This window comes from Cherax quadricarinatus, chromosome 43, assembly GCF_038502225.1.
Source record: "Cherax quadricarinatus isolate ZL_2023a chromosome 43, ASM3850222v1, whole genome shotgun sequence".
In the NCBI taxonomy this organism is placed as follows: Eukaryota; Metazoa; Arthropoda; class Malacostraca; order Decapoda; family Parastacidae; genus Cherax; species Cherax quadricarinatus.
This window is the reverse complement of record NC_091334.1, coordinates 20,969,104-20,993,719: the sequence shown is the minus strand read 5'-3', so window position 1 is coordinate 20,993,719 and position 24,616 is coordinate 20,969,104. Positions and strand designations below refer to the sequence as shown.

Genomic DNA, 24,616 nt, shown 5'->3' with positions numbered 1-24,616 from the left:
TTCTTACACATCTTAGTATGGGTTTGAATGAGGTTTCGAATGGTGTGTATGAGAGCATCCAGCAGGTATGTGTGAGTATATTAGTTCCAAGTGAGTAGAGCAAGTGGCTTTTGGAATTTGGAGTGCTGTTGGAGTGTTAGCAAGATAACATCTATGAAGGGATTCAAGGAAACTGGTTTGCTCCCCATCCATCCTTCAGAGTGCAGTGCCTGCACTCTGAAAGATGGATGGGGAGGTTACAATTCAGTGGACTGCCTGAATTACAATTTTCTTGAACTTCTGAAATAACATCTAGGGAATGAAGAATGATAGTTTTTTTTTTTTTTTGGGGGGGGGGGTCATTCTACCTTACCGGGAAATAGCCAGTGTGTTAAATTTTTTTTATTGGGGAGGAGGAGTATGGAAGAAGTGAATGTTTTCAGATACTTGGGAGTTGACGTGTCGGAGGATGGATTTATGAAGGATGAGGTTAATCATAGAATTGATGAGGGAAAAAAGGTGAGTGGTGCGTTGAGGTATATGTGGAGTCAAAAAACGTTATCTATGGAGGCAAAGAAGGGAATGTATGAAAGTATAGTAGTACCAACACTCTTATATGGGTGTGAAGCTTGGGTGGTAAATGCAGCAGCGAGGAGACGGTTGGAGGCAGTGGAGATGTCCTGTTTAAGGGCAATGTGTGGTGTAAATATTATGCAGAAAATTCGGAGTGTGGAAATTAGGAGAAGGTGTGGAGTTAATAAAAGTATTAGTCAGAGGGCAGAAGAGGGGTTGTTGAGGTGGTTTGGTCATTTAGAGAGAATGGATCAAAGTAGAATGACATGGAAAGCATATAAATCTATAGGGAAGGAAGGCGGGGTAGGGGTCGTCCTCGAAAGGGTTGGAGAGAGGGGGTAAAGGAGGTTTTGTGGGTACGGGGCTTGGACTTCCAGCAAGCGTGCGTGAGCGTGTTAGATAGGAGTGAATGGAGACGAATGGTACTTGGGACCTGACGATCTGTTGGAGTGTGAGCAGGGTAATATTTAGTGAAGGGATTCAGGGAAACCGGTTATTTTCATAATGTCGGACTTGAGTCCTGGAAATGGGAAGTACAATGCCTGCACTTTAAAGGAGGGGTTTGGGATATTGGCAGTTTGGAGGGATATGTTGTGTATCTTTATATGTGTATGCTTCTAGACTGTTGTATTCTGAGCACCTCTGCAAAAACAGTGATAATGTGCGAGGGTGGTGAAAGTGTTGAATGATGATGAAAGTATTTTCTTTTTGGGGATTTTCTTTCTTTTTTGGGTCACCCTGCCTCGGTGGGAGACGGCCGACTTGTTGAAAAAAAAAAAAAAAAAAAAAAAAAAAATGTTATATATTTTACGTGACTGCTAACTGATGTTATTCACCTTTGGTATGGATGGATACACCCTCAGGTAATGTCACAGGAAACACAAGCAGAGAGGCTGGAGAGGGAACTAAAAGAGGCTCAGTCACTTCACCACCATGCCTTCACCCAGGTGAGTAAGAAAGAAGTGTGGGCTTGCTATTCACTTGAATAATGTGTTGAAACACCTTAACAGTACGTGCTATTTATTGAATAATGCATGGAAAGACTTTAATTGTACATGTTATTCAATTTTGGATGCACTTCCTCAGAAGCATCTATTAAAAAAACCGCTCAGTAAAGAGGAGCTTATAAGAAAACTGACTGTGTGAGAAAATATCATCCAAGAGCCAGATTCAAGAATACACCTCAAAAACCAATGAATGCTGCACCTCAAACCCTAGAGTGGTAGACCTCTAAAAAATAGTTTTCATATACCCAGTTACACTGTACTTGATGAGCACAAAAAATATGGCAGTTTTAATTGATGTTTATTGTTGATATTGAGCATGTGAGGTAAGAGTAATTGAAGCTAGTGGGAGGTTTATCACAGTTCTGTCTCACGACCCACATGTGAATGTCGTACTAGGGTTAGTGCGCCTTGATGCCAGTTAAGGGTCCTTGATAGAGGGTATCTTCATGCTGTTGAGACTTGATCATGGGTACCTTGATGCTGATAAGGTACTCTTGATCAGGGGTACCTTGATTCCAGTGAAGGACTCTTGATCTAATTTGAGACTAGATGAAACCTGATTACCTCCCATCACCCAGGAGTTGCATGGCCTCAACCAGTTTACAGTAATTTGTTAATAAACACGTGTAGTATTGAGTACATTGGTACAATACTGTGTTCATGTTTGTGTCAGCTGTTAGAGAGTGGTGCCCGTGGGGAGGTGCTGGAGGAGGAGAACCGGGCCCTGGGCAGGCGAGTGACCAGCCTCCAGCAGGACCTTGCCCATGCCCACAAGCAGGAGACACGGCAGATTACCTACTGGAAGGGGAAGGCAGAAGAGGCAACCCATAAGCTGGCTCTGACTCAGAAGGAGGTAGGTGCAGGAGCTGTAGCCTGACAGCTTTGTTCAGTAGTCTGAGTAATGCAGTGGTCTGGGATTACCCAGTGAGCTAATACACTAGCCTGTAGCAGCTGTAGGTAATGCAGTGGTCTGGGAGTACCCAGCAAACTAATACAATGTTCTATAACAGCCCCAAGATAATACAGTAGTCTATACACAGTCACCAGCTACTATAGCAGTATATAAACAGCCACCAACTTGTGCAGTAGACTGTAAGTAACTACAAGCTAACTCCAAAGTTTGTGAGTAACCAAGCTTGTGTACAAACCTCTGGTTGTCTCGCTCCACAGAGCGAGTCAACTAGGAGGAAGAAAGAGCAGCTGCATAGGTAATTGTAGGATCCTGAGAGATTCCAGAAGATTCTTATTCCACTACACTTGGTGCAGGGGAGTGGTGTGAGTGTGTGTGTGCACATTTTTGTGTGAGAAAGAGTGAATGAGTTAGTTCATATGTGAGATAGTGTATGAGTGGGGGGGCTAGATGGATGAAACTTGCTCTTTCACTTATGGCCTTTGAATTGAATTTGCATCAGGTATAACATGGTCTTGTGTGCAGGTACAGACCCTAGAGGAGGAGGTGACGGCAACAGCAGAGGCAAGGGCAGAGGCAGAGAAGCGGGCAGAGGAACTGCAGAAGAGGAACGTTCAACTGCAGGAGCGACTCTCTGCTCAAGAGGTGAATGTTGGGTAGCAGGGAAGGAGGGAAGAGAGAGATGCAGGAAGGCAAAGGAAAAGGAGGAGAAAGGTTGGGGGGGGGGGGAGTGCAGGGGGATATGAAAGAGAAGTGAAACATAGGAAGACATAAAGGTTTGTCACAATTGTCTGACCACCTGCAGTTCACAAATATCATGTGCTTTGTAGGGTATACTGTAGACAACATTTTTCTCCATCCTGGAACATCAGTTTGCAACTGAGCCAAGAAAATGGGAAGAAAACCCAAAGACAGGCCTTTTCTAACCTATCTTTTGGCTTTCTTTTCTTTTTCCCTTAGTTGTGGACTAATAATGGTCCATGACAAACCGAAGTGTCACTTAGCGTTTCTAAATTGTGAGCCATTTATGAATTGTTCCAGTTTTAGTTGTGTAACCTTTACTATTTTTTATCATTTCAGACAAGTGAGAGTGTAGAAAGGCTGGGGAACAGCTGGAGGCAGTGGCTGCCCTTACTGAGGCAAGGGAAGAGGTATGTAGGAAGGAGAACACCTTGTGAGCCCAGCAGAATGCAGACAGCTTTCGATGCCTGGGTTATGAGAAGGACCTCAACACACATTGCATGATCAGGTCCCAGAGCCATTACACCAAGTTAACCTAAGTGCCTTATGGCCAGATAAACTATACCACTAATTGGTTCCAGCTAGTTCTGAGACCTGTTAAACTAGCATAAAGCAGTCATATGACTCTACAAATGCTCAGGTGTCCTGGGTTACCTGAAGGCTCTTAGTGCCATTTTAAACAAGATCTTGATATGTTGGTGTGTAATGCTGGCAAGAGGGTTGTAGAGTAAGTTTATAGCAGGTTTTAACTCATGTATACAAAATTTCACACTTGGGGGAAATTAAAGAACAGAATTAGCTTGTATGTATCTTGTAGTACTAATTTTAATCCTTTCATTTTATTCAGTCCTTGAGGTTTGTAAGACCAAACATAATTCAAATATGTTATATCTGCTGTTTGGGGTCTTTGACTCAAAGAACATATGAAATAATGAGTATGGCATTAATTGTCAAACAAATTGAGAATATGTAATTTTTTTTTTTTAAATAGAAAACCAAGATGGCGGCTTTCCCTGTTGAAATGAAAGAGGTGAGGTACCAGCTAGGTCATGGTGCTAAGGAGATAATGGGCAAGAATATTTAAAACAAAAAAATCAGTGTAGATGATGAAATGGAGGCAGAAACTTTATGCTTGAAACAAAGCAAAAGTGAAGAGCCAGAAGTGAATATTGAAGGAAGGGAATAAAATGGTAAATTGGCTGAAAGTAGGTATGTACTGTATATATGTTGATAATTTATAATGAATGAATTAGCATTTCATTGAGTAAACAGGGCTTAAACCATAATCTGGCCATCCTAAAATTACCAACTTGTCATTTTAACTACTGTTCTGTGACTCAGTGGTACAGTGCCTTAGAGAATGAGCTGGTAATTCTAGGACTTCTTGACCGTGAGTTTAAGCCCTGATTACAGCTGTGAGGGCATACATAATGCCTTTTTTTTTTTTTTTTTACATCTATCAGCTGTCTCCTGTAAAGGCAAGGTGGCCCAAAGAAGGAAACATATTCACCATCATTCATTCAGTAGCTATCTTGCCTGAGTATGCTACAGCACAGTTCAGATTGCCCTCCAATTCTAACATCCTCCACCCTCCTTCAGAGTGCAAGCACTGCCTGGCCACCTCCATATGAATATAAAATATAAGGAGAACTGTTTCTACAGGTGGAGGGCTGATGAAGGAGGTGACAATGCAGGAACACAAAGTTGGGGAGCTACAGCAGGACTTAAGAAAAGTGACCAGTGATTCCCAGCACAAGGACACAAGGTACAACCACCCTCATAATGATGGATAGAAGGAAATGGGTGGTCTTATCATGACTTCAGGTTCAGATATATCTTGTTAGCAGATGCTGAGAAAGAAACTAAATCTACATCATTATACTTTTTCTGGAATCAGTATTTCCCCCTCATGGAGATGGACAAAAGGAAAAGGATGGTCTTTTCAGGACCAATTCAGATGTATCTTGTTAGCAGATCCTGAGAGAGAAACTAAACCTACTTCATTATACTTTTCTGGGACTAACACGTAAGTATTGTTAATCCATAGTTTCAGCATCATTTTTAGTGAAGCACATTGTATGAGCTTCATATGTAGGTGGGTTTACAGCTAATTAAAACCTAGTAGTTTTAGTTAAAATATGAAAATGTATATATTGTATGATCAATAAGATGTGTGGTTTTGCCATTCAAATATTTCCTGTGTTTCTGTATCTGTTACTGCAGTTGGCATCACTTCAGTCACAGCTTGAGGCAGAAGCCAAGTGTCTACCATGGAGGAGCTGCTGGATGAAGAGCAGCGGGGTGACAGCCCTCACTGACTCCTAGCACAAAGAGACCAAACACCTGCATGAAACCAGAGCCAGGTGTGACCAGGTGTTATAATTATGAAGCCAGTTGTAACCAGGTCAGTTATGATTATGGGCCAGGTCACACCGGGCCCCTGTCATAACAATCCAGGTGTGACCTGGTTGTACCTGTCCATCAGTTATGGACAGGTGTGCCCAGGTCATTTGTGTGATGGGGCCAGGTGTGACCAGGCTAGTTATAATGAGAGGGCCATGTGTGACCAGGTACACCTGGCCCTATCATAACTAGCCAGGTGTGACCAGGTCAGTCATGATACCAAATGACATAAAAAAGATTTATGTTGTCTTGCTCAGAGGTGGTGATCACAGACATCATCTCTTCATGTAGTAGATGTGTCCAAGGTTCCTGGCAGCCATAATAAGTGTAATCACACCATAATAATAAGAATATTCATACATTTTGTGAAATGCACCATTCTTACAAGGTGAATGTATATCACACATGAGGAATTACCATTGGGAATGGGACAATGCATGATAGTGAACTTGTCTAAAGTAATGAACTATGACTATACAGGCACAGAAGGAGGCAGCATGGGCAGAGGAGCAGGTGACAAAAGGGGAAGCAGGAGTTGCAAGAGGCGCAAGGAAGATCTCTCTGCAAAGAGCAGCGCATTAAAGACATGGTGAGTCACACTGCCTCCAGGTTAATGGAATTTATGAAAACCATAACAGCATCTGAGGTGCCTGTTGATTGGTACTCAGTGGAAACTGTTGTATGTATTTGTTAGTAAGTTAATTAACAGCACACTGCTAATGTTATATGAGAGGTGCTTACTGACTGTTGGGTAAGATAGTTACTTGGTAAGTGCCTGTTAATGGTTAATGCAGTGCCAGCATATTTTCAGTTCTCAGGAGGATGGGTGTCATATGAGTAAAGTGGTGCAAGATAACTACTGGAGTATTAAAGATACTGATTGATGCCTTGTTCAGATGTGCCTGTGTGGGTTTGAAAGAGCTTGCTGACTGGTCTTGTTGAATAATAACAAACAGGAATCCCAATTCATGGCTGATGCATCACATGTTTGTCCTGCATTGTATATATATATATTTGCCTATTCTATTTACATGCTACCTGTAGTATATACAGAATGTCCAAATACTGCATAGTTGTTTTAGGTTACCTACTTTCTTTGATGCAGCAAAACGCATGCACTGTGTGTACATACAAAGGGCATGTTTCTAATGAATGGAGGAAGTACTACGTGTTGCTTTTATGATATATCATGAAGCTGAGTTACCAACTGAAAATCATCTTCCTCATAATTAATATTCATAATCTGTTTGCCTCTATCAGGAGAGTGAAAGAGGCTGAGGTGGCAGGAGTGGCAGAGCGGCTGAGGACGACCCATGAGGAGAGTGAGAAGGCTGGAGGATGCTCTTCTCACCTATCCCATACAAGCCGGAGCGCAGTACCAGATGCACACCCACCTCACTTTTTGAAATGCATAGTGATAAATTAATAGTATATCTGGGAACCAGTGTTCTCTCAATATTGTACATCTGTGTGGATGTGCAATAGCTAATCATGTTCCCCATAGCCTGGTGGCTAAAGCTCGCTTCACGGTGAGGTCGGGTTCGATTCCGTTGAGGGTAGAAACACTGGGCATGTTTCCTAAATGGGTGTCTGTTCCCCATCAGTAAAATGGGTACCTGGATGTTAGTTAACTGGTGTGGTCTCATCCTAGGACAAAACTGATCTAATTTGCCTGAAATGCTTTGCATAACAAGTAACTTTCTGTACAGTAGTATGTCATTGATATCAGCTAGGTTTGTATACCTAGTACATTTTTCAACAAACTGGCCATATCCACCAAGGCAGGGTGCCCAGAAAACAAAACAAAAGTTTCTCTTCATAACTTTAGTAATGTATACAGGAGAAGGAGTCACTAGACCCTTGCTCCACGCATTTTATAGCCTTCTTACAACACTGCATCTTACGGAGGAAGAATTCTGTTCCACTTACTCATAGGGAAGAAATAAAGGTGTTATTATTATTATTATTATTATTATTATTAGAGTGGGTAGGGGATGTGTAGATCAGGTGTTTACATTGAAGCTATGTGTGAACAGTATTTAGATAAAGATAGGAAGTGTTTATTGCATTTATGGATTTAGAAAGGCATGATGATGGAGTGGATAGAGGAGCAATGTGGCAGATGTTGCAAGTATATGGAATAGGTGGTAAGTTATTAAATGCTGTAAAGAGTTTTATGAGGATAGTGAGGCTCAGGTTAGGGGTGTGTAGAAGAGGAGAATACTTCCCGGGAAAAGTAGGTCTTAGACAGGGATGTGTAATGTCACCATGGTTGTTTAATATATTTATAGATGGGGTTGTAAGAAGTAAATGCTAGGGTGTTTGGGAGAGGGTGGATTAAATTATGGGAATCAAATTCAAAATGGAATTGAACACAGTTACTTTTTGCTGATGATACTGTGCTTATGGGAGATTCTAAAGAAAAATTGCAAAGGTTAGTGGATGAGTTTGGGAATGTGTGTAAAGGTAGAAAGTTGAAAGTGAACATAGAAAGAGTAAGGTGATAGGGTGTCAAATGATTTAGATAAAGAAAAATTGGATATCAAATTGGGAGGAGGAGTATGGAAGAAGTAGATGTTTCAGATACTTGGAGTTGACGTGTCGGGATGGATTTATGAAGGATGAGGTTAATCATAGAATTGACAAGGGAAAAAGGTGAGTGGTGCGTTGAGGTATATGTGGAGTCAAAAACGTTATCTATGGAGGCAAAGAAGGAATGATAGTATAGTAGTACAACACTCTTATATGGGTGAAGCTTGGTGGTAAATGCAGCAGGAGAGCGGTTGGAGGCAGTGGAGATGTCCTGTTTAAGGGCAATGTGTGGTTAAATATTATGCAGAAAATTCGGAGTGTGAAATTAGGAGAAGGTGTGAGTTAATAAAGTATTAGTCAGAGGGCAGAAGAGGGTTGTTGGGGTGGTTTGGTCTTTTTAGAAGAATGGATCAAAGTAAAAATGACAGGGAAAATATAAATCTATGGGGGAAGGAAGGAGGGTAGGGTGGTCCTCAAAAGGGTTGGAGAGAGGGGTAAAGGAGGTTTTGGGTAAGGGCTTGGACTTCCAGAAAGCGTGCGTGGCGTGTTAGATAGGAGTGAATGGGGGCGATTAATTACTTGGGACCTGGCGATCTGTTGGAGTTGAGCAGGTAATTTTTAGTGAGGATTCGGGGAACCGGTTATTTTCATATAGTGGACTTGAGTCCTGGAAATGGGAAGTACAATGCCTGCACTTTAAAGGAGTGGTTTGGGATATGGCAGTTTGGAGGGATATGTTGTGTATCTTTATACGTATATGCTTCTAAGCTGTTGTATTCTAGGCACCTCTGCAAAGCAGTGATAATGTGTGAGTGTGGTGAAAGTGTTGAATGATGATGAAAGTATTTTCTTTTTGGGATTTTCTTTCTTTTGGGTCACCCTGCTCTGGGGGGGCGGCCGACTTGTTGAAAAAAAAAAAAAAAAAAAAATTGAAGATGTGTACATTCTCATTGAAGCCATGCATATACACATTCTCATTGAGCTGCACATTCTCTTTAAAGGCTGTGACATTCTCATTGAGGCTGTTTACATTCTCATTAAGGCTGTCACATTCTAATTGAGGTTGCTCACATTCTCATTGCCTCTTTGAAGATGCTAGTCGAGTCAGTGACTTTTTTTTTTTGTAGTGTAATTTCTTGCTGTATATTCTTCTTCTTACAAATCTATTGATTAAAAAACGTAACCAAATGTAAATAGCTGCCATAAACAATGAATATTGTTAGTTGCTGCTTGAAGCAAGCATCATACATTGCTTCTGTGCATGTAAAATAATGGCGTTAATTCTGCATAAGGATTGAAAAATTTAGATGACCATAGCTGGATATCTAAAATTCAGGTAAGAAGGAAAAGGGAAAATGCAGCACATAGAGAATAAGCCAAAAATGAGCCAAAATGCTCAGGCATGCTATTTACTTTCTTTGTGTTTAACCACTGTGTACTGTGCAAGAAATAAAAAATTTGAATTTTAATTTGAACTACCACCATCGTCTCACCTGGTTGTTCTCGGTGGTACAGGGAGAAGTCTTGAGGAGGCGCTGGCACAGGTGGGGTCGACTGGGAGAATCAGAGACAGTGGTGAAAGAGGCAGAAAGAGGCGAGACTCCCTTTCGGCAGCCCCCAAAAGGAGGCCACCAGGAGGGAGTGATGGGGACCACCATACACAAATCTTGAGGCTCACAGAGGGGAACTGTCTCCTGAAGGTGAGGGAAAAACAGTAAGGAGAGGAGGAGGAGGATTGGTGTGAGACAGGAGGGGGGTGAGTGGAGTTTGTGAGAGATGGGAAAAAAAAGATAAGGAAGAAGACCTGGTTAAAGAATGAGAATCAAAGAGAGAGAAAAACAGAGCAAGAGGGAGGAACACAGCAGGGAGAATGGGGAGGAAAAATCAAGGAGAGAGGCACAGAAAAATTGAGGGAAAGAGAGAGGCATGATAGGGAAGGAAGAAAGCAGGGAGAGAGGAAGGGAGCGGTGGTAAGGGAAGGGAATCAAGAAGGTATGACAAGAGAAAGGGAGGCAGTAAGAGAGAGGGAAGGTGCAGTAGGATACTGTGGTATATTCTGTAGCAGCATTTCCTGTTTATTTCCTTGCCTGGTCAGTGAGAGTACGTCACATGTATATGTTGCCCTTTGGGCAATATACACACTTGTGTTTGACCCACTTTCATTTTCCCTTGCACATTTTCACAGTGAACAGATCTCAGTCTCCATCAATCATTGCTCTGAATGACAAACAGGTTCATGACACAGCCACCCCTACACATTTTCTTCCATTTTTAAAACTGAAATATTGTAAAAGCAATAAGTGATGACTGTTTTTAGATTCTCATCAGTTTTTAAGTGAGAAATTTTCAGAATGCATTAAAATAAATAATCAAATGCTGTTGAGTGTGGGGTTGGAGGTGACTGTGCTATATGAAATTATTGCCCTTGCAATTTTCCACAATGTTTCATTGTGAAGTGATTTTATACCCAGGCTATATCTGTACTGTTCGTGACAGGCGAGGTTAGAGGGTGTGCAGGAGGAGAGACAGACGTGGCAGCAGCACTGTGATGACCTTGAGGAGCGGCACTCTCTCACTCACACTGACAATTACAGCTGTAACAACTGCCACCTTCACCAAGCCCAGCTGGCCAAGACCTTGCAGCAGGTATTTGTATAAAATTGTTAAGGGTTTTAATTTTGAAAAATATTAAACTTGCCAAAATACTTTGCAAATAACAGTTAATTCAAATTCAGAATTGTCATTTAGTTTCACATGGTACAAAGATAATTTTTTTTTTTTTTTCAACAAACCAGCCGTATCTCACCAAGGCAGGGTGGCCCAAAAAGAAAAACGAAAGTTTCTCTTTTTAAATTTAGTAATTTATGCAGGAGAAGGGGTTACTAGGCCCTTGCTCCCGGCATTTTAGTCGCCTCTTACAACACGCATGGCTTATGGAGGAAGAATTCTGTTCCACTTCCCCATGGAGATAAGAAGACATAAACAACAAAACAAGAACTAGAAAGAAAATAGAAGAAAACCCAGAGGGGTGTGTATATATATATGCTTGTACATGTATGTGTAGTGTGACCTAAGTGTAAGTAGAAGTAGCAAGATGTACCTGAAATCTTGCATGTTTAAGAGGCAGAAAAAAGACACCAACAATCCTACCATCATGTAAAACAATTACAAGATTCCATTTTACACTCACTTGGCAGGACGGTAGTACTTCCCTAGATACATGTATTTACATGTAATAAAACATTGTTAGGCACAAAAGAAAGCCACTAGTATGCAAATTATATTAGTAACCTCTCAATGTAATATACTACTTGGGGGGAAGGGTGATTGCTGTATTTTACGGTATCGGTGAAGCTATTTTTTACCAAAATTGGGAAAATGTTTTGAAAATTTACCCAGTATCTTGATGTCTAAGGTTACTTTGCTCATAGGCCTCAGCCTACGCCTAGAGAAGCATTTTGATACTAGACAGTAATCTGAGCTCTGGTGTATGACCTAATAATGAATTGTGTAAGCCATTTTGTATAAAGTAATGAATAAATAACAAAAATAACCCTAATTAATTGTAAACGTTTGCTTGCGCTTAGTACTGATAGGCTAAGGTAACCAGATGATGGAGTTGGATGGACTACGGGTAGTATCAGTAGGCTAATTGGCCTGTTTACTATCGGACCACCTGTTAATAATATTTTTACTCTCCTCAAACAATCCTGATATAAACCCTTTCAGGGTCCATGCAGTAGTACTATAGCTTTGAGCTCAGGGTCCGTGTCGTAATACTATAGCTTTGAGCTCAGGGTCCGTGTCGTAGTGCATATAGCTTTGAGCTCAGGGTCCGTGTCATAGTACTGTGGCATTGAGCTCAGGGTCCGTGTCATAGTATTGTAGCTTTGAGCTCAGGGTCCATGTCATAGTACTATGGCTTTGAGCTCAGGGTCTGTGTCATAATACTATAGCTTTGAGCTCAGGGTCTGTGTCATAGTACTATGGCTTTGAGCTCAGGGTCTGTGCTAGTACAGTGGACCCCCGCATAGCGACTTTAATCCGTGCAAGAGGGCTGATTGTTATGCGAAATGATCGGTATGCAAATGAATTTTCCCCATAAGAAATAATGGAAATCAAATTAATCCGTGCAAGACACCCAAAAGTATGAAAAAAAAATTTTTACCACATGAAATATACATTTTCCTACACAAAAAGAGAAGGATACATGCACAATAGTAGAGTAGTACATGCACAATATATATTGTGCATGTACTACTCTACTAAATGAAGAATAAATGACACTTACCTTTATTGAAGATGCAGCAATGGCTGATGAGACACTGTGTCCTGGGAGTGCCTTTTCCTCCTGAGTACTGTAGGTCCTGTTTGGCATTTTCTTCCAGAACAGGCCTTATCACACTGTGTATGCCATTACGATTCTTAAATCTCTCAAACCAACCTTTGCTGGCTTTAAATTCACCAATATGAGCACTAGTTCCAGGCATTTTTCCCTGTTCACCTGGGTGTTAGTCGACTGGTGTGGGTTGCATCCTGGGAGACAAGATTAAGGACCCCAATGGAAATAAGTTAGACAGTCTTCGATGACACTGACTTTTTTGGGTTATCCTGGGTGGCAAATCCTCTGGGGTTAATTGTTTCTTGGTATTCTCAATAAGCCACACCAACAACAGTGCTACAGCAGCAGCAGCAGCTGACAGTGCTACAGCAGCAGCAGACGATGCTACAGCAGCAGCAGACGGTACTACAGCAGCAGCAGCAGCTGACGGTGGTACAACAGCAGCAGCAGCTGACGGTGGTACAACAGCAGCAGCAGCTGACAGTGCTACAGCAGCAGCAGACGATGATACAGCAGCAGCAGACGATGCTACAGCAGCAGCAGACGGTACTACAGCAGCAGCAGCAGCTGACGGTGGTACAACAGCAGCAGCAGCTGACAGTGCTACAGCAGCAGCAGACGATGCTACAGCAGCAGCAGATGCTACTACAGCAGCAGCAGCTGACGGTGGTACAGCAGCAGCAGCAGCTGACGGTGGTACAGCAGCAGCAGCAGCTGACGGTGCTACAGCAGCAGCAGCAGCTGACAGTGCAGCAGCAGCAGCTGACGATGGTACAGCAGCAGCAGCAGCTGTACCACCAATAGTAGCGATGGTTGATTGGGGTTTATTATACAACCTTGCCAGCTCGGAGACATGCACTCCACTTTCATACTTATCAATGATCTTTTTCTTCATCTCTATAGTAATTCTCACCCTTATTGCTGTAGGGTTGGCACTAGAAGCTTTCTTGGGGCCCATGGTCACTTAATTTCCAGATAAAATCACCAAAAACACTGTAATAATACGAAATGTTCCGATTGTATGCTTGGATGTTACCGCGGAGGCTGGCTGGTAAACAATGCCACCGGCGGCACATGTGAGGCTGGCTAAGGGCGCACATTGGACGCGTCTCGGACGAAGAGCGGTGAGCGGGTTTTTGAGCGGTATGCGAGGCAAAATTTTTGCGATAAAAGCGAGCGGTATGCGGATTGAACGTTATGCGGTGCGTACAGTATGCGGGGGTCCACTGTACTTTGTGATAAGCTGTAAGTGGTAAATTTTGGCTTAGATACGAGAGAATGGCTGTGTGTTGTGAGTGTGCATCATAGCAAAAAAAATCCTTCCCAACACAGTGCATGATAGAAAAAACAAAACTGTGCCTGTGTATATGGTTTAAAATAGCGAATTTATAGTGTATTTTTGGATGGTTTTTGTGGTTTTATTCTCAGTTTCTTGGTATGATTTGATAGAATGGAAAATACTTTATGGAACTGGAGGTGATTTTGATTGGTTTGAGGATTGGAAGTACGTTGAAATTGAGCTCAAAGTTGCAGAAATATTTGATTTTTGTCAATATTCCAGAAGACTCTAATCACTCGTCTAATTCGTGTCCAACTGGCCAGTCTAATACATGTCGACCCCTCAAGGAAGGTTCCTTGATGTTGGTGAGGGGCTCTTGATTTAGGGAATTGGATCTGTGCTCCAGTTCCCCGAATTAAGCCTGAATGCCTTCCACATCCCCCCCCCCAGGCGCTGTATTATCCTCCGGGTTTAGCGCTTCCCCCTTGATTATAATAATAATAATAATAATACATGTCGACTACTACACTGGGATTATTTGTACTATTACAGTAATGCAGTTGCCTGCATAACAGTAAATATTCTACTTTTTATATAATCAAATTAGTAAACTTAAAAAATATTTTTTAAAACCTGTGAAAGAACCATCACAAGTCTACATGCAGTTTTAGCCATCGATACATCCACTTGCACGCAGTGAGACAGCGAGTGGAAAGAGACCACAGCCAGTCACAATGAGAAACAGCTACACACACTGAGGAAGAAATGGCTGATTGGGATTTAGCAGATCTAGGATAATATCCTGTATGCTGGAGAGTGAGAATGTACTACTTCACATAAATTTAGCACTTTTATGGTGCAGTTTCCTGTAAATTTAGCATGCTTAGCTCGTTTTAGGAAAGTTTTTTCCTAATCTTAACCTGTTAGGATTGGGAGGGCACAGCATCCTCAACACCGAAGCATCTTTTTGCCATAAAATTTGGTGTCTGAACGTCTGTTAAGTCAGAATAATTTTAAGAGTCACAGAAAAGCCAAATACAGCCTCTCCTCACGTAGCAACAAATTCATTTACCAATGTGGTCTTAGCAACAGAACTCTGTCATTAAGTGAGGAGAAGCTGTATTCTACTCTGTACCTAATATAATTTGCTCTACTTTGTACCTAATATAATTTATGACTCACGAAATCGTAATGACACGATTGCAAACAAACCATACCAGTGGCTAACGAGACGGTCTGGAGTTTTGAGACTCTCTGACCGCGGGTTCAATCCCGCCCGTGGTATGGTTTATAATTTATGATTTTTTTTTCAACATGTCGGCTGTCTCCCACCAAGTTGAAAGTAAAATTTAACCAGTCTATTTTGTTATTTCAAAAGTCCATTATATCTAAGTTTATTATATCATAAATTTAAGCATAATTTTTCACCAACTGTATACTGATGAGTGATAACTTTGTTTTCTCTGTAGCTGGATACCTTTCAAGAAATGCTGGAGTCAACAAAGCTGGAGAAGAGCGCAGCAGAGGAGGAGAGAGGCCATGCCCATGAGCAGGTTCTCAGTCTTATCCGGGAATGTAATGCCTTAGAAGAACAGGTTAGCAGCAGTACTCTTCCCTCTTGTTCTTAGTGAGGGCACAATTTAGGAATTGCTTATGGATGCATAGTATTTTGCAAAAAATTTTAATCTGTATAGTGGGAGGTTTCCTTGGGATTTCATGTTTATTCCAATGAAGTAAGCAACAGTGGTGCTAAAGGGAAGCTTGAGGGCTGAAGCCCCCAAAATTCCCATAGCCCCCTATATGAAAACAGTGCTAATAATAATGTCTAAAAACAAGTTTCCTAGCTCCCATGTGGCAAACACATGGCAACCCCTAAGTCCCTGTAGTAACAAAATTTTGGCACTGCCCCTGAAAGTCGGGTATCAACTTACTTTTGTTGTCTTGAGCAAAATGGAGTGATAGCAATTTTTAATTCATGCTAAAAAGAACTCTTAATTCTCACCACTTCAAATATGCCAGGCACTGCTATTTTTGGCCTTAGCTTAATGGCACTCGCAAATAGATAATTAAGCGTAGATAATTTCACCAACACAACAGGTAATAACACATGCATGCAAGCATTCAGGCATACAAAAGAGGCACTGGGTAATTACCAATAAGCAATTATGTGCAGGAGAAGAATCCTTCCTCCATAAGTAGTTCATGTAGTAAGAGGCGACTAAAATACTGGGAGCAAGGGGCTAGTAACCCCTTCTCATGTATAAATTACTAAATTTAAAAGGAAAAACTTTCATTTTTCTTTTTAAATCACCCTGCCTCAGTGGGAGATGGCCAGTGTGTTCAAAAACATTACATGCTCACAACTAGGTAACTGCATTACCAGACATTGTAAACATAGTCATCTTGACAAGCATAAAAAATCACTTTTGTCTTTGTAGTGACTTACCTCAACACACCCCTACAGATCCACCGCTTGTCGAAGGATAAGTGTCGCCTTCAAGAGCAGGTATCGAGCCTTGAGAACGACCTCCGCAAGGTGAGGGATCATGCCCAGGAAGCCAAGGATCAACTGGCCATGAAGGTCGAGCAATTAGTTGCCATCGAGAAACAACTGAAGGAGATTAAGGTATCCCATATATTGAAATTCTCATTAAAGTTCTGGTTACTAGCACAGGTGGTGATAGGTCACAACATAGGTGGTGAGAGGTCACAACACAGGTGGTGAGAGGTTATGACACAAGTGGTAGCGCAACAACTTCAACCCTTCAAAATGCATGCACTGTACGTCCTATCTCCTGGACTCTAGTCCTGTTATCCCATCTACCTAAATCCATCATATTTACTAGACTATCTTCTCAAACTCTCCTTGCTTACCTACCTACCATCCCTTAGGTACCAGTGTGTAACAATACACATGCAAAGAAAAAAATGTTTAAAAAATGCAAGGTGTTGTTTCAGTTGTGGTAGTTCCATATCTTTATGGCATAGTGATTTTGGAAAGCCCCTCATTATGCAAACATTTGGGCCAGCTAATACTAGTCTAGTTTTTACAACTACCATATACTCGTACACCTATGATGGAGATGTTGACTGTTAAATGCAGTAATAATTTTAACCCTTTGAGGGTCGACAGGCCCTCTCCGAAACTCGTTCTCAGGGTCGGCCAAATTTCAAAAAAAAAAAAAATTATTTTTTCTTATGAAAAATAGTTTTTCCTTCTAAACATTATAGGCTAAACAAAAAAATTTTACCGTCAATACTTACCGAGATATGGAGGCGTGAAGTTTGCCAAAATTGAACAACATCTGGTAACATCGCCGACTGCCGTCACCCGGTGTTTTTCTATTTACTTTATGTACTATTTTCAATTATTTTTCAATTTTTCTTTTTCTGAGTAACTTTTATGGCCTCTGAGGCCAACATGATCAGTATATTGTAAGTTATTTCTTTTTCAATACTACACAGTAAGGGCATAAACACTGTTGTCATTATTTTGTTTATAGAAAATATTTACACAAACAAACGATATGAAATTGTTTATTACTATTTTTCTATATTTTATATACACATATACAGTCACAGGGAATGTTTCTAGAAGTTCTGCAGCTTGTGGAACTCTTTGAAACATGGTGTCATGCACAGTGGTGTTTTACATTCCTCACACACAAAACGAGTGTCTCTGCGTTGTTGTGGGCGTTTTTTTGTATGTGAACCGATGTAACACCTCTTCTGAGCCTTTTTCTTGAAAGCAGTAGCAGGCACTTTTACCAGGAAGTGATCACCATGCTTCAGACGAGCAGGTAGTTGTTGATAATTTGGTGGGCGGTCAATTGCAGGTGTTGTTCCTTGGTACTTGAATACTATTTGTCTGATGACAGACAAACAGAATTCGCCGTACTGTGGTTTGTTTCTGGTCCTCATCTTATACATATTATAAGCATTGAGCATGGAAATGTCCAGAAGATGGAAAAAGAGTTTTATGTACCACTTATAACTCTTGCGAACACAATCAGCAAACCCAATCTGCATGTCACATTTGTCCACTGAACGCATGTTGAAGGTGTAATCAATCACAGCTGCAGGTTTTAGAATGAGTTCATTGCTCTCTCTATGCTGCCTGCCACTGTCTGCCATTTCATTAGGGTGAACTGATGACAACAGTGTGACATCTCGTTTGTCATGCCACCGAAATGCCACGATGTCATTGGCAGCAAACGCCTGCACCTCACCTCTACGAGTGCCAGCGTCAAACCTGGGCATATGTTTCCGATTTGCACACACTGTGCCCCACACATCTGTCATGTTCACTCGCAAAAAATCACAGAGTGAGGGGCTTGTGTACCAGTTATCTGTATATAATATATGCCCCTTACCAAGGTATGGTTCTATCATTGTTCTAACCACATCATCTGAGATGCCCAATAACTTCCTGGTATTTTGCAATGTATAACTTCCAGTGTACACAGTAATATCCAATACCAGACCACTGTAACAATCACAAAGCACAAACAACTTTATACCAAAGCGTTTCCTCTTGCTTGGTATGTACTGCTTGAAAGAAAGTCTTCCTTTAAACAGAATCAAAGACTCGTCAATTACAAGCTTCCTGAAGGGATAAAAATGCGTACTGAATTTCTCTTTCAGATACACAAACACATTCCTAATCTTATATAACCTGTCGTTTCTGTCAGGCCTGGTTTTGTCTGAGAAGTGAAGCATATGTAACATTAGCACAAATCGATTCACTGGCATTATATCACTGAAACCTGGGGTTGCAATCATGCGGTCTGTTGACCAGTATGATTTCACTTTGTGCCTATACACATGTGGCATAAGCATTATTGTGGCAAAGAAAAGATACATCTCAGCCACAGTTGCCTCCTTCCACTGGTGTAGACGTGATTTTAGTGAAAGTAATGTGTTTGCCATGGTGTACTCGTAGTATGTGTTGCTTTCCATGACAATACTTTCCATCAGTGGTTCGTCAAAGAATAACTCGAAACATTCCAGTTCAGTGGCATTGTTCCCAAGTGTACAAGATGGCCGTATTCCACTTTGGCTGTCATCAAACTGGTGGGCATTTGGAACAAAATTGACAGCTTCCTGCCAATCCCAGGTGCGGTCTGCTGGTGGGTACTGGACAATGACAGGTGGTTGTGGTTGTGGAGGTTGTGGTTGTGGAGGCTGGTGTGGTGGGTGGGTGGGGGATGGTGGCCTTTGTTGTATGTAGATCAGCTGAGGCAGCAGCGTGGGTGGCAGCATGGCCCACTGCTGGTGCCTTACCGCCTGCACCACTACCACCACACACATTTTCCATCCCAATTGCAACAGTATCATCGTCATTTTCACTCTGTTCCTGTTGTACAGCCACGGGATGTACTCTGAGATGCACTCCTTCCCCTTGGAATTGCATATGGCACTCTACCAGAGCTCATATATCGTCGTATATACTGACGCTTCACTGGGGAATATTGCACTTCACTATCACTACTGGAACTAGTTTGAAGAGCTTGTAGTTCATATTCACTATCACTATCATCACCCATGCTCTCATCTGAGTCTGGGATTTGGGAAAATAGAAGTTTCCTCTTGGATTCTGGTACAACTGAACGTGAACAAGGCGGCCCAGCACCAGAGGTGGAAGGCTGAGGGTCGTCTGGGTTTTCCTCACTATTACCGATATTATGGTCATTAGTTTCGGTCAAAACCTCACCAAAACCTTGAAACTCATCTTCACTGGCACTTCCATCTGTATTAGAACTGTCACTGGGGAACAAAAGTGTCCCAATTCGCCGAGGAGTGAGGAGCTTCTTACTGCGAGGCATGTTGGATATTGTTTACTAAGATGGCGTTCCCACAATGCACCACTGGGTCCCAAATTTTTTTTCTACCACGCACACCGACCACACAGACCCATTTTCTCACATGTAGGCCTACCAGCCTTTTCCCGCGAGATTTGACGGCGCTAGAATTTCTGCGTACTAGTACGTCAAAAAACCCTGCGCGTAAGACGTACTAGTACGTCCGAAACCCTCAAAGGGTTAAGAGGCAATTCAGCATATACAGTTTCTGTATCTAAGTCAATGGTTTTAATTAAAGTGATGAGGTTGCAGTTTACTCAGCTGGAGGTAAAAGATATATCACTGTTAATAAACATATATTATTATTTTTTTTTTTTCAACAAGTCTGCCGTCTCCCACCGAGGCAGGGTGACCCAAAAAAGAAAGAAAATCCCCAAAAAGAAAATACTTTCATCATCATTCAACACTTTCACCACACTCACACATTATCACTGTTTTTGCAGAGGTGCTCAGAATACAACAGTTTAGAAGCATATACGTATAAAGATACACAACATATCCCTCCAAACTGCCAATATCCCAAACCCCTCCTTTAAAGTGCAGGCATTGTACTTCCCATTTCCAGGACTCAAGTCCGACTATATGAAAATAACCGGTTTCCCTGAATTGCTTCACTAAATATTACCCTGCTCACACTCCAACAGATCGTCAGGTCCCAAGTATCATTCGTCTCCATTCACTCATATCTAACACGCTCACGCACGCTTGCTGGAAGTCCAAGCCCCTCGCCCACAAAACCTCCTTTACCCCCTCTCTCCAACCCTTTCGAGGACGACCCCTACCCCTCCTTCCTTCCCCATAGATTTATATGCTTTCCATGTCATTCTACTTTGATCCATTCTCTCTAAATGACCAAACCACCTCAACAACCCCTCTTCTGCCCTCTGACTAATGCTTTTATTAACTCCACACCTTCTCCTAATTTCCACAATCCGAATTTTCTGCATAATATTTACACCACACATTGCCCTAGACAGGACATCTCCACTGCCTCCAACCATCTCCTCGCTGCTGCATTTACCACCCAAGCTTCACATCCATATAAGAGTGTTGGTACTACTATACTTTCATACATTCCCTTCTTTGCCTCCATAGATAACGTTTTTTGACTCCACATATACCTCAACGCACCACTCACCTTTTTTCCCTCATCAATTCTTTGATTAACCTCATCCTTCATAAATCCATCCGCTGACACGTCAACTCCCAAGTATCTGAAAACATTCACTTCTTCCATACTCCTCTTCCCCAATTTGATATCCAATTTTTCTTTATCTAAATCATTTGATACCCTCATCACCTTACTCTTTTCTATGTTCACTTTCAGCTTTCTACCTTTACACACATTCCCAAACTCATCCACTAACCTTTGCAATTTTTCTTTAGAATCTCCCATAAGCACAGTATCATCAGCAAAAAGTAACTGTCAATTGCCATTTTGAATTTGATTCCCCATAATTTAATCCCACCCCTCTCCTGAACACCCTAGCATTTACTTCTTTTACAACCCCATCTATAAATATATTAAACAACCATGGTGACATTACACATCCCTGTCTAAGACCTACTTTTACCGGGAAGTAGTCTCCCTCTCTTCTACACACCCTAACCTGAGCCTCACTATCCTCATAAAAACTCTTAACAGCATTTAGTAACTTACCACCTATTCCATATACTTGCATCATATGCCACATTGCTCCTCTATCCACTCTATCATATGCCTTTTTTATATCCATAAATGCAATAAAACCTTCCCTACCTTTATCTAAATACTGTTCACATATATGCTTCAATGTAAACACTTGATCTAAACATCCCCTACCCACTCTGAAGCCTCCCTGCTCATCCGCAATCATACATTCTGTCTTACCTCTAATTCTTTCAATTATAACCCTACCATATACTTTTCCTGGTATACTCAGTAAACTACTTCTTCTTTCAACAAACTGGCCGTATTCCACCGAGGCAGGGTGGCCAAAAAAGAAAAACAAAAGTTTCTCTTTTTAAATTTAGTAATTTATACAGGAGAAGGGATTACTAGCCCCTTGCTCCCGACATTTTAGTCGCCTCTTACAACACGCATGGCCTACGAAGGAAGAATTCTGTTCCACTTCCCCATGGAGATAAGAGGAAATAAACAAGAACAAGAACTAGAAAGAAAATAGCAGAAAACCCAGAGGGGTGTGTGTATATATATGCTTGTACATGTGTAGTGTGACCTAAGTGTAAGCAGAAGTAGCAAGACGTACCTGAAATCTTGCATGTTTACGAGACAGAAAAAAGGACACCAGCAATCCTACCATCATGTAAAACAATTACAGGCTTTCGTTTTACACTCAATTGGCAGGATGGTAGTACCTCCCTGGGCGGTTGCTGTCTACCAACCTACTACCTACACTCAGTAAACTTATTCCTCTATAATTTTTACAATCTCTTTTGCCCCCTTTCCCTTTATATAAAGGGACTATACATGCTCTCCGCCAATCCCTAGGTACCTTCCACTCTTTCATACATTTATTAAACAAAAATACCAACCACTCCAACACTATATCTCCCCCTGCTTTTAACATTTCTGTCATGATCCCATCAGTTCCAGCTGCTTTACCCCCTTTCATTCTACGTAATGCCTCACGTACCTCCACCACACTTACATTCTGCTCTTCTTCACTCCTAACAGATGGTGTACCTCCCTGGCCAGTGCATGAAATTACCGCCTCCCTTTCTTCCTCAACATTTAAAAGTTCCTCAAAATATTCTTGCCATCTACCTAATACTTCCCTCTCCCCATCTACTAACTCCCCTACTCTGTTTTTAACTGACAAATCCATATTTTCCCTAGGCTTTCTTAACGTGTTTAACTCCAAAATTTTTTATTATTTTCATTAAAATTTCTTGACAGTGCCTCTCCCATTCTATCATCTGCTCTCCTTTTGCACTCTCTCACCTTTCTTTTACTCTCCATATACTCTGCTCTTCTTATAACACTTCTGCTTTGTAAAAACCTCTCATAAGCTACCTTTTTCTCTTTTATTACACCCTTTACTTCATCATTCCACCAATCACTCCTCTTTCCTCCTGCCCCCACCCTCCTATAACCACAAACTTCTGCCCCAAATTCTAATACTGCATTTTTAAAACTATTCCAACCCTCTTCAACCCCCCCACTACTCATCTTTGCGCTAGCCCACCTTTCTGCCAATAGTTGCTTATATCTCACCCGAACTTCCTCCTCCCTTAGTTTATACACTTTCACCTCCCTCTTACTTGTTGTTGCCACCTTCCTCTTTTCCCATCTACCTCTTACTCTAACTGTAGCTACAACTAAATAATGATCCGATATATCAGTTGCCCCTCTATAAACACGTACATCCTGGAGCCTACCCATCAACCTTTTATCCACCAATACATAATCTAACAAACTACTTTCATTATGTGCTGCATCATACCTTGTATATTTATTTATCCTCTTTTTCATAAAATATGTATTACTTATTACCAAATTTCTAATTTCAATTTTTTTTTTTTTTTTTTTTTTTTCAACAAGTCGGCCGTCTCCCACCGAGGCAGGGTGACCCAAAAAAAGAAAGAAAATCCCCAAAAAGAAAATACTTTCATCATCATTCAACACTTTCATCACACTCGCACATTATCACTGTTTTTGCAGAGGTGCTCAGAATACAACAGTCTAGAAGCATACACATATAAAGATACACAACATATCCCTCCAAACTGCCAATATCCCAAACCCCTCCTTTAAAGTGCAGGCATTGTACTTCCCATTTCCAGGACTCAAGTCCGACTATATGAAAATAACCGGTTTCCCTGAATCCCTTCACTAAATATTACCCTGCTCACACTCCAACAGATCGTCAGGTCCCAAGTACCATTCGTCTCCATTCACTCCTATCTAACACGCTCACGCACGCTTGCTGGAAGTCCAAGCCCCTTGCCCACAAAACCTCCTTTACCCCCTCTCTCCAACCCTTTCAAGGACGACCCCTACCCCGCCTTCCTTCCCCTATAGATTTATATGCTTTCCATGTCATTCTACTTTGATCCATTCTCTCTAAATGACCAAAACACCTCAACAACCCCTCTTCTGCCCTCTGACTAATACTTTTATTAACTCCACACCTTCTCCTAATTTCCACACTCCGAATTTTCTGCATAATATTTACACCACACATTGCCCTTAAACAGGACATCTCCACTGCCTCCAACCGTCTCCTCGCTGCTGCATTTACCACCCAAGCTTCACACCCATATAAGAGTGTTGGTACTACTATACTTTCATACATTCCCTTCTTTGCCTCCATAGATAACGTTTTTTGACTCCACATATACCTCAACGCACCACTCACCTTTTTTCCCTCATCAATTCTATGATTAACCTCATCCTTCATAGATCCATCCGCCGACACGTCAACTCCCAAGTATCTGAAAACATTCACTTCTTCCATACTCCTCTTCCCCAATTTGATATCCAATTTTTCTTTATCTAAATCATTTGATACCCTCATCACCTTACTCTTTTCTATGTTCACTTTCAGCTTTCTACCTTTACACACATTCCCAAACTCATCCACTAACCTTTGCAATTTTTCTTTAGAATCTCCCATAAGCACAGTATCATCAGCAAAAAGTAACTGTGTCAAATTTTTTATATTATTATTAATTCTTATATATATCTTATATATTATTAATTCATAGAAAATTTCAAGCTAAATAAACATGAATATTGCATCAAGTTCAAGAGATGTTTCTGGACATTTTTGAAGATATTAGGAAATAATTTTTGTTTTATTCTTGACATAGCTTCCAAATTTTGAGTCCTTTGATTTCCATGGAGTGTTTACTGAGGTCAGTCAATAGTTACATATGTGGCATACCAGAGAGAGAGATATTTCTAGTGTTATGTTTATGTTATCTGTTGCAACTCTCAAGGAATTGTTGTAGCTCAGAGTTAATATTTGTGTATATTTTATGTGT

The 24,616-nt window shown here is 41.3% G+C and overlaps 2 protein-coding genes across 4 annotated transcripts in view; both read left to right on the top strand.

The window, feature by feature from the left end:
• LOC128694136 (adventurous-gliding motility protein Z-like) overlaps positions 1–3,647 on the top strand; it is a 90,760-nt gene extending 87,113 nt beyond the window's left edge. The window contains 5 exon segments of the mRNA XM_070093475.1: positions 1,416–1,499; positions 2,233–2,412; positions 2,995–3,114; positions 3,550–3,580; positions 3,583–3,647. Coding sequence (XP_069949576.1) covers positions 1,416–1,499; positions 2,233–2,412; positions 2,995–3,114; positions 3,550–3,580; positions 3,583–3,647 — 480 coding nt within the window.
• A 6,153-nt stretch (positions 3,648–9,800) lies between these two features.
• The window catches only part of LOC128694314 (polyamine-modulated factor 1-binding protein 1), a 38,442-nt gene continuing 23,626 nt past the window's right edge, over positions 9,801–24,616 (top strand). For all 3 annotated transcript variants that reach the window (XM_070093661.1, XM_070093660.1, XM_053784403.2), the window contains exons 1-4: positions 9,801–9,845; positions 10,642–10,791; positions 15,236–15,361; positions 16,231–16,392. In XM_070093661.1, coding sequence (XP_069949762.1) covers positions 15,254–15,361; positions 16,231–16,392 — 270 coding nt within the window. In that variant the 5' untranslated portion in view covers positions 9,801–9,845; positions 10,642–10,791; positions 15,236–15,253. The remainder of the gene's footprint in view (positions 9,846–10,641; positions 10,792–15,235; positions 15,362–16,230; positions 16,393–24,616) is intronic.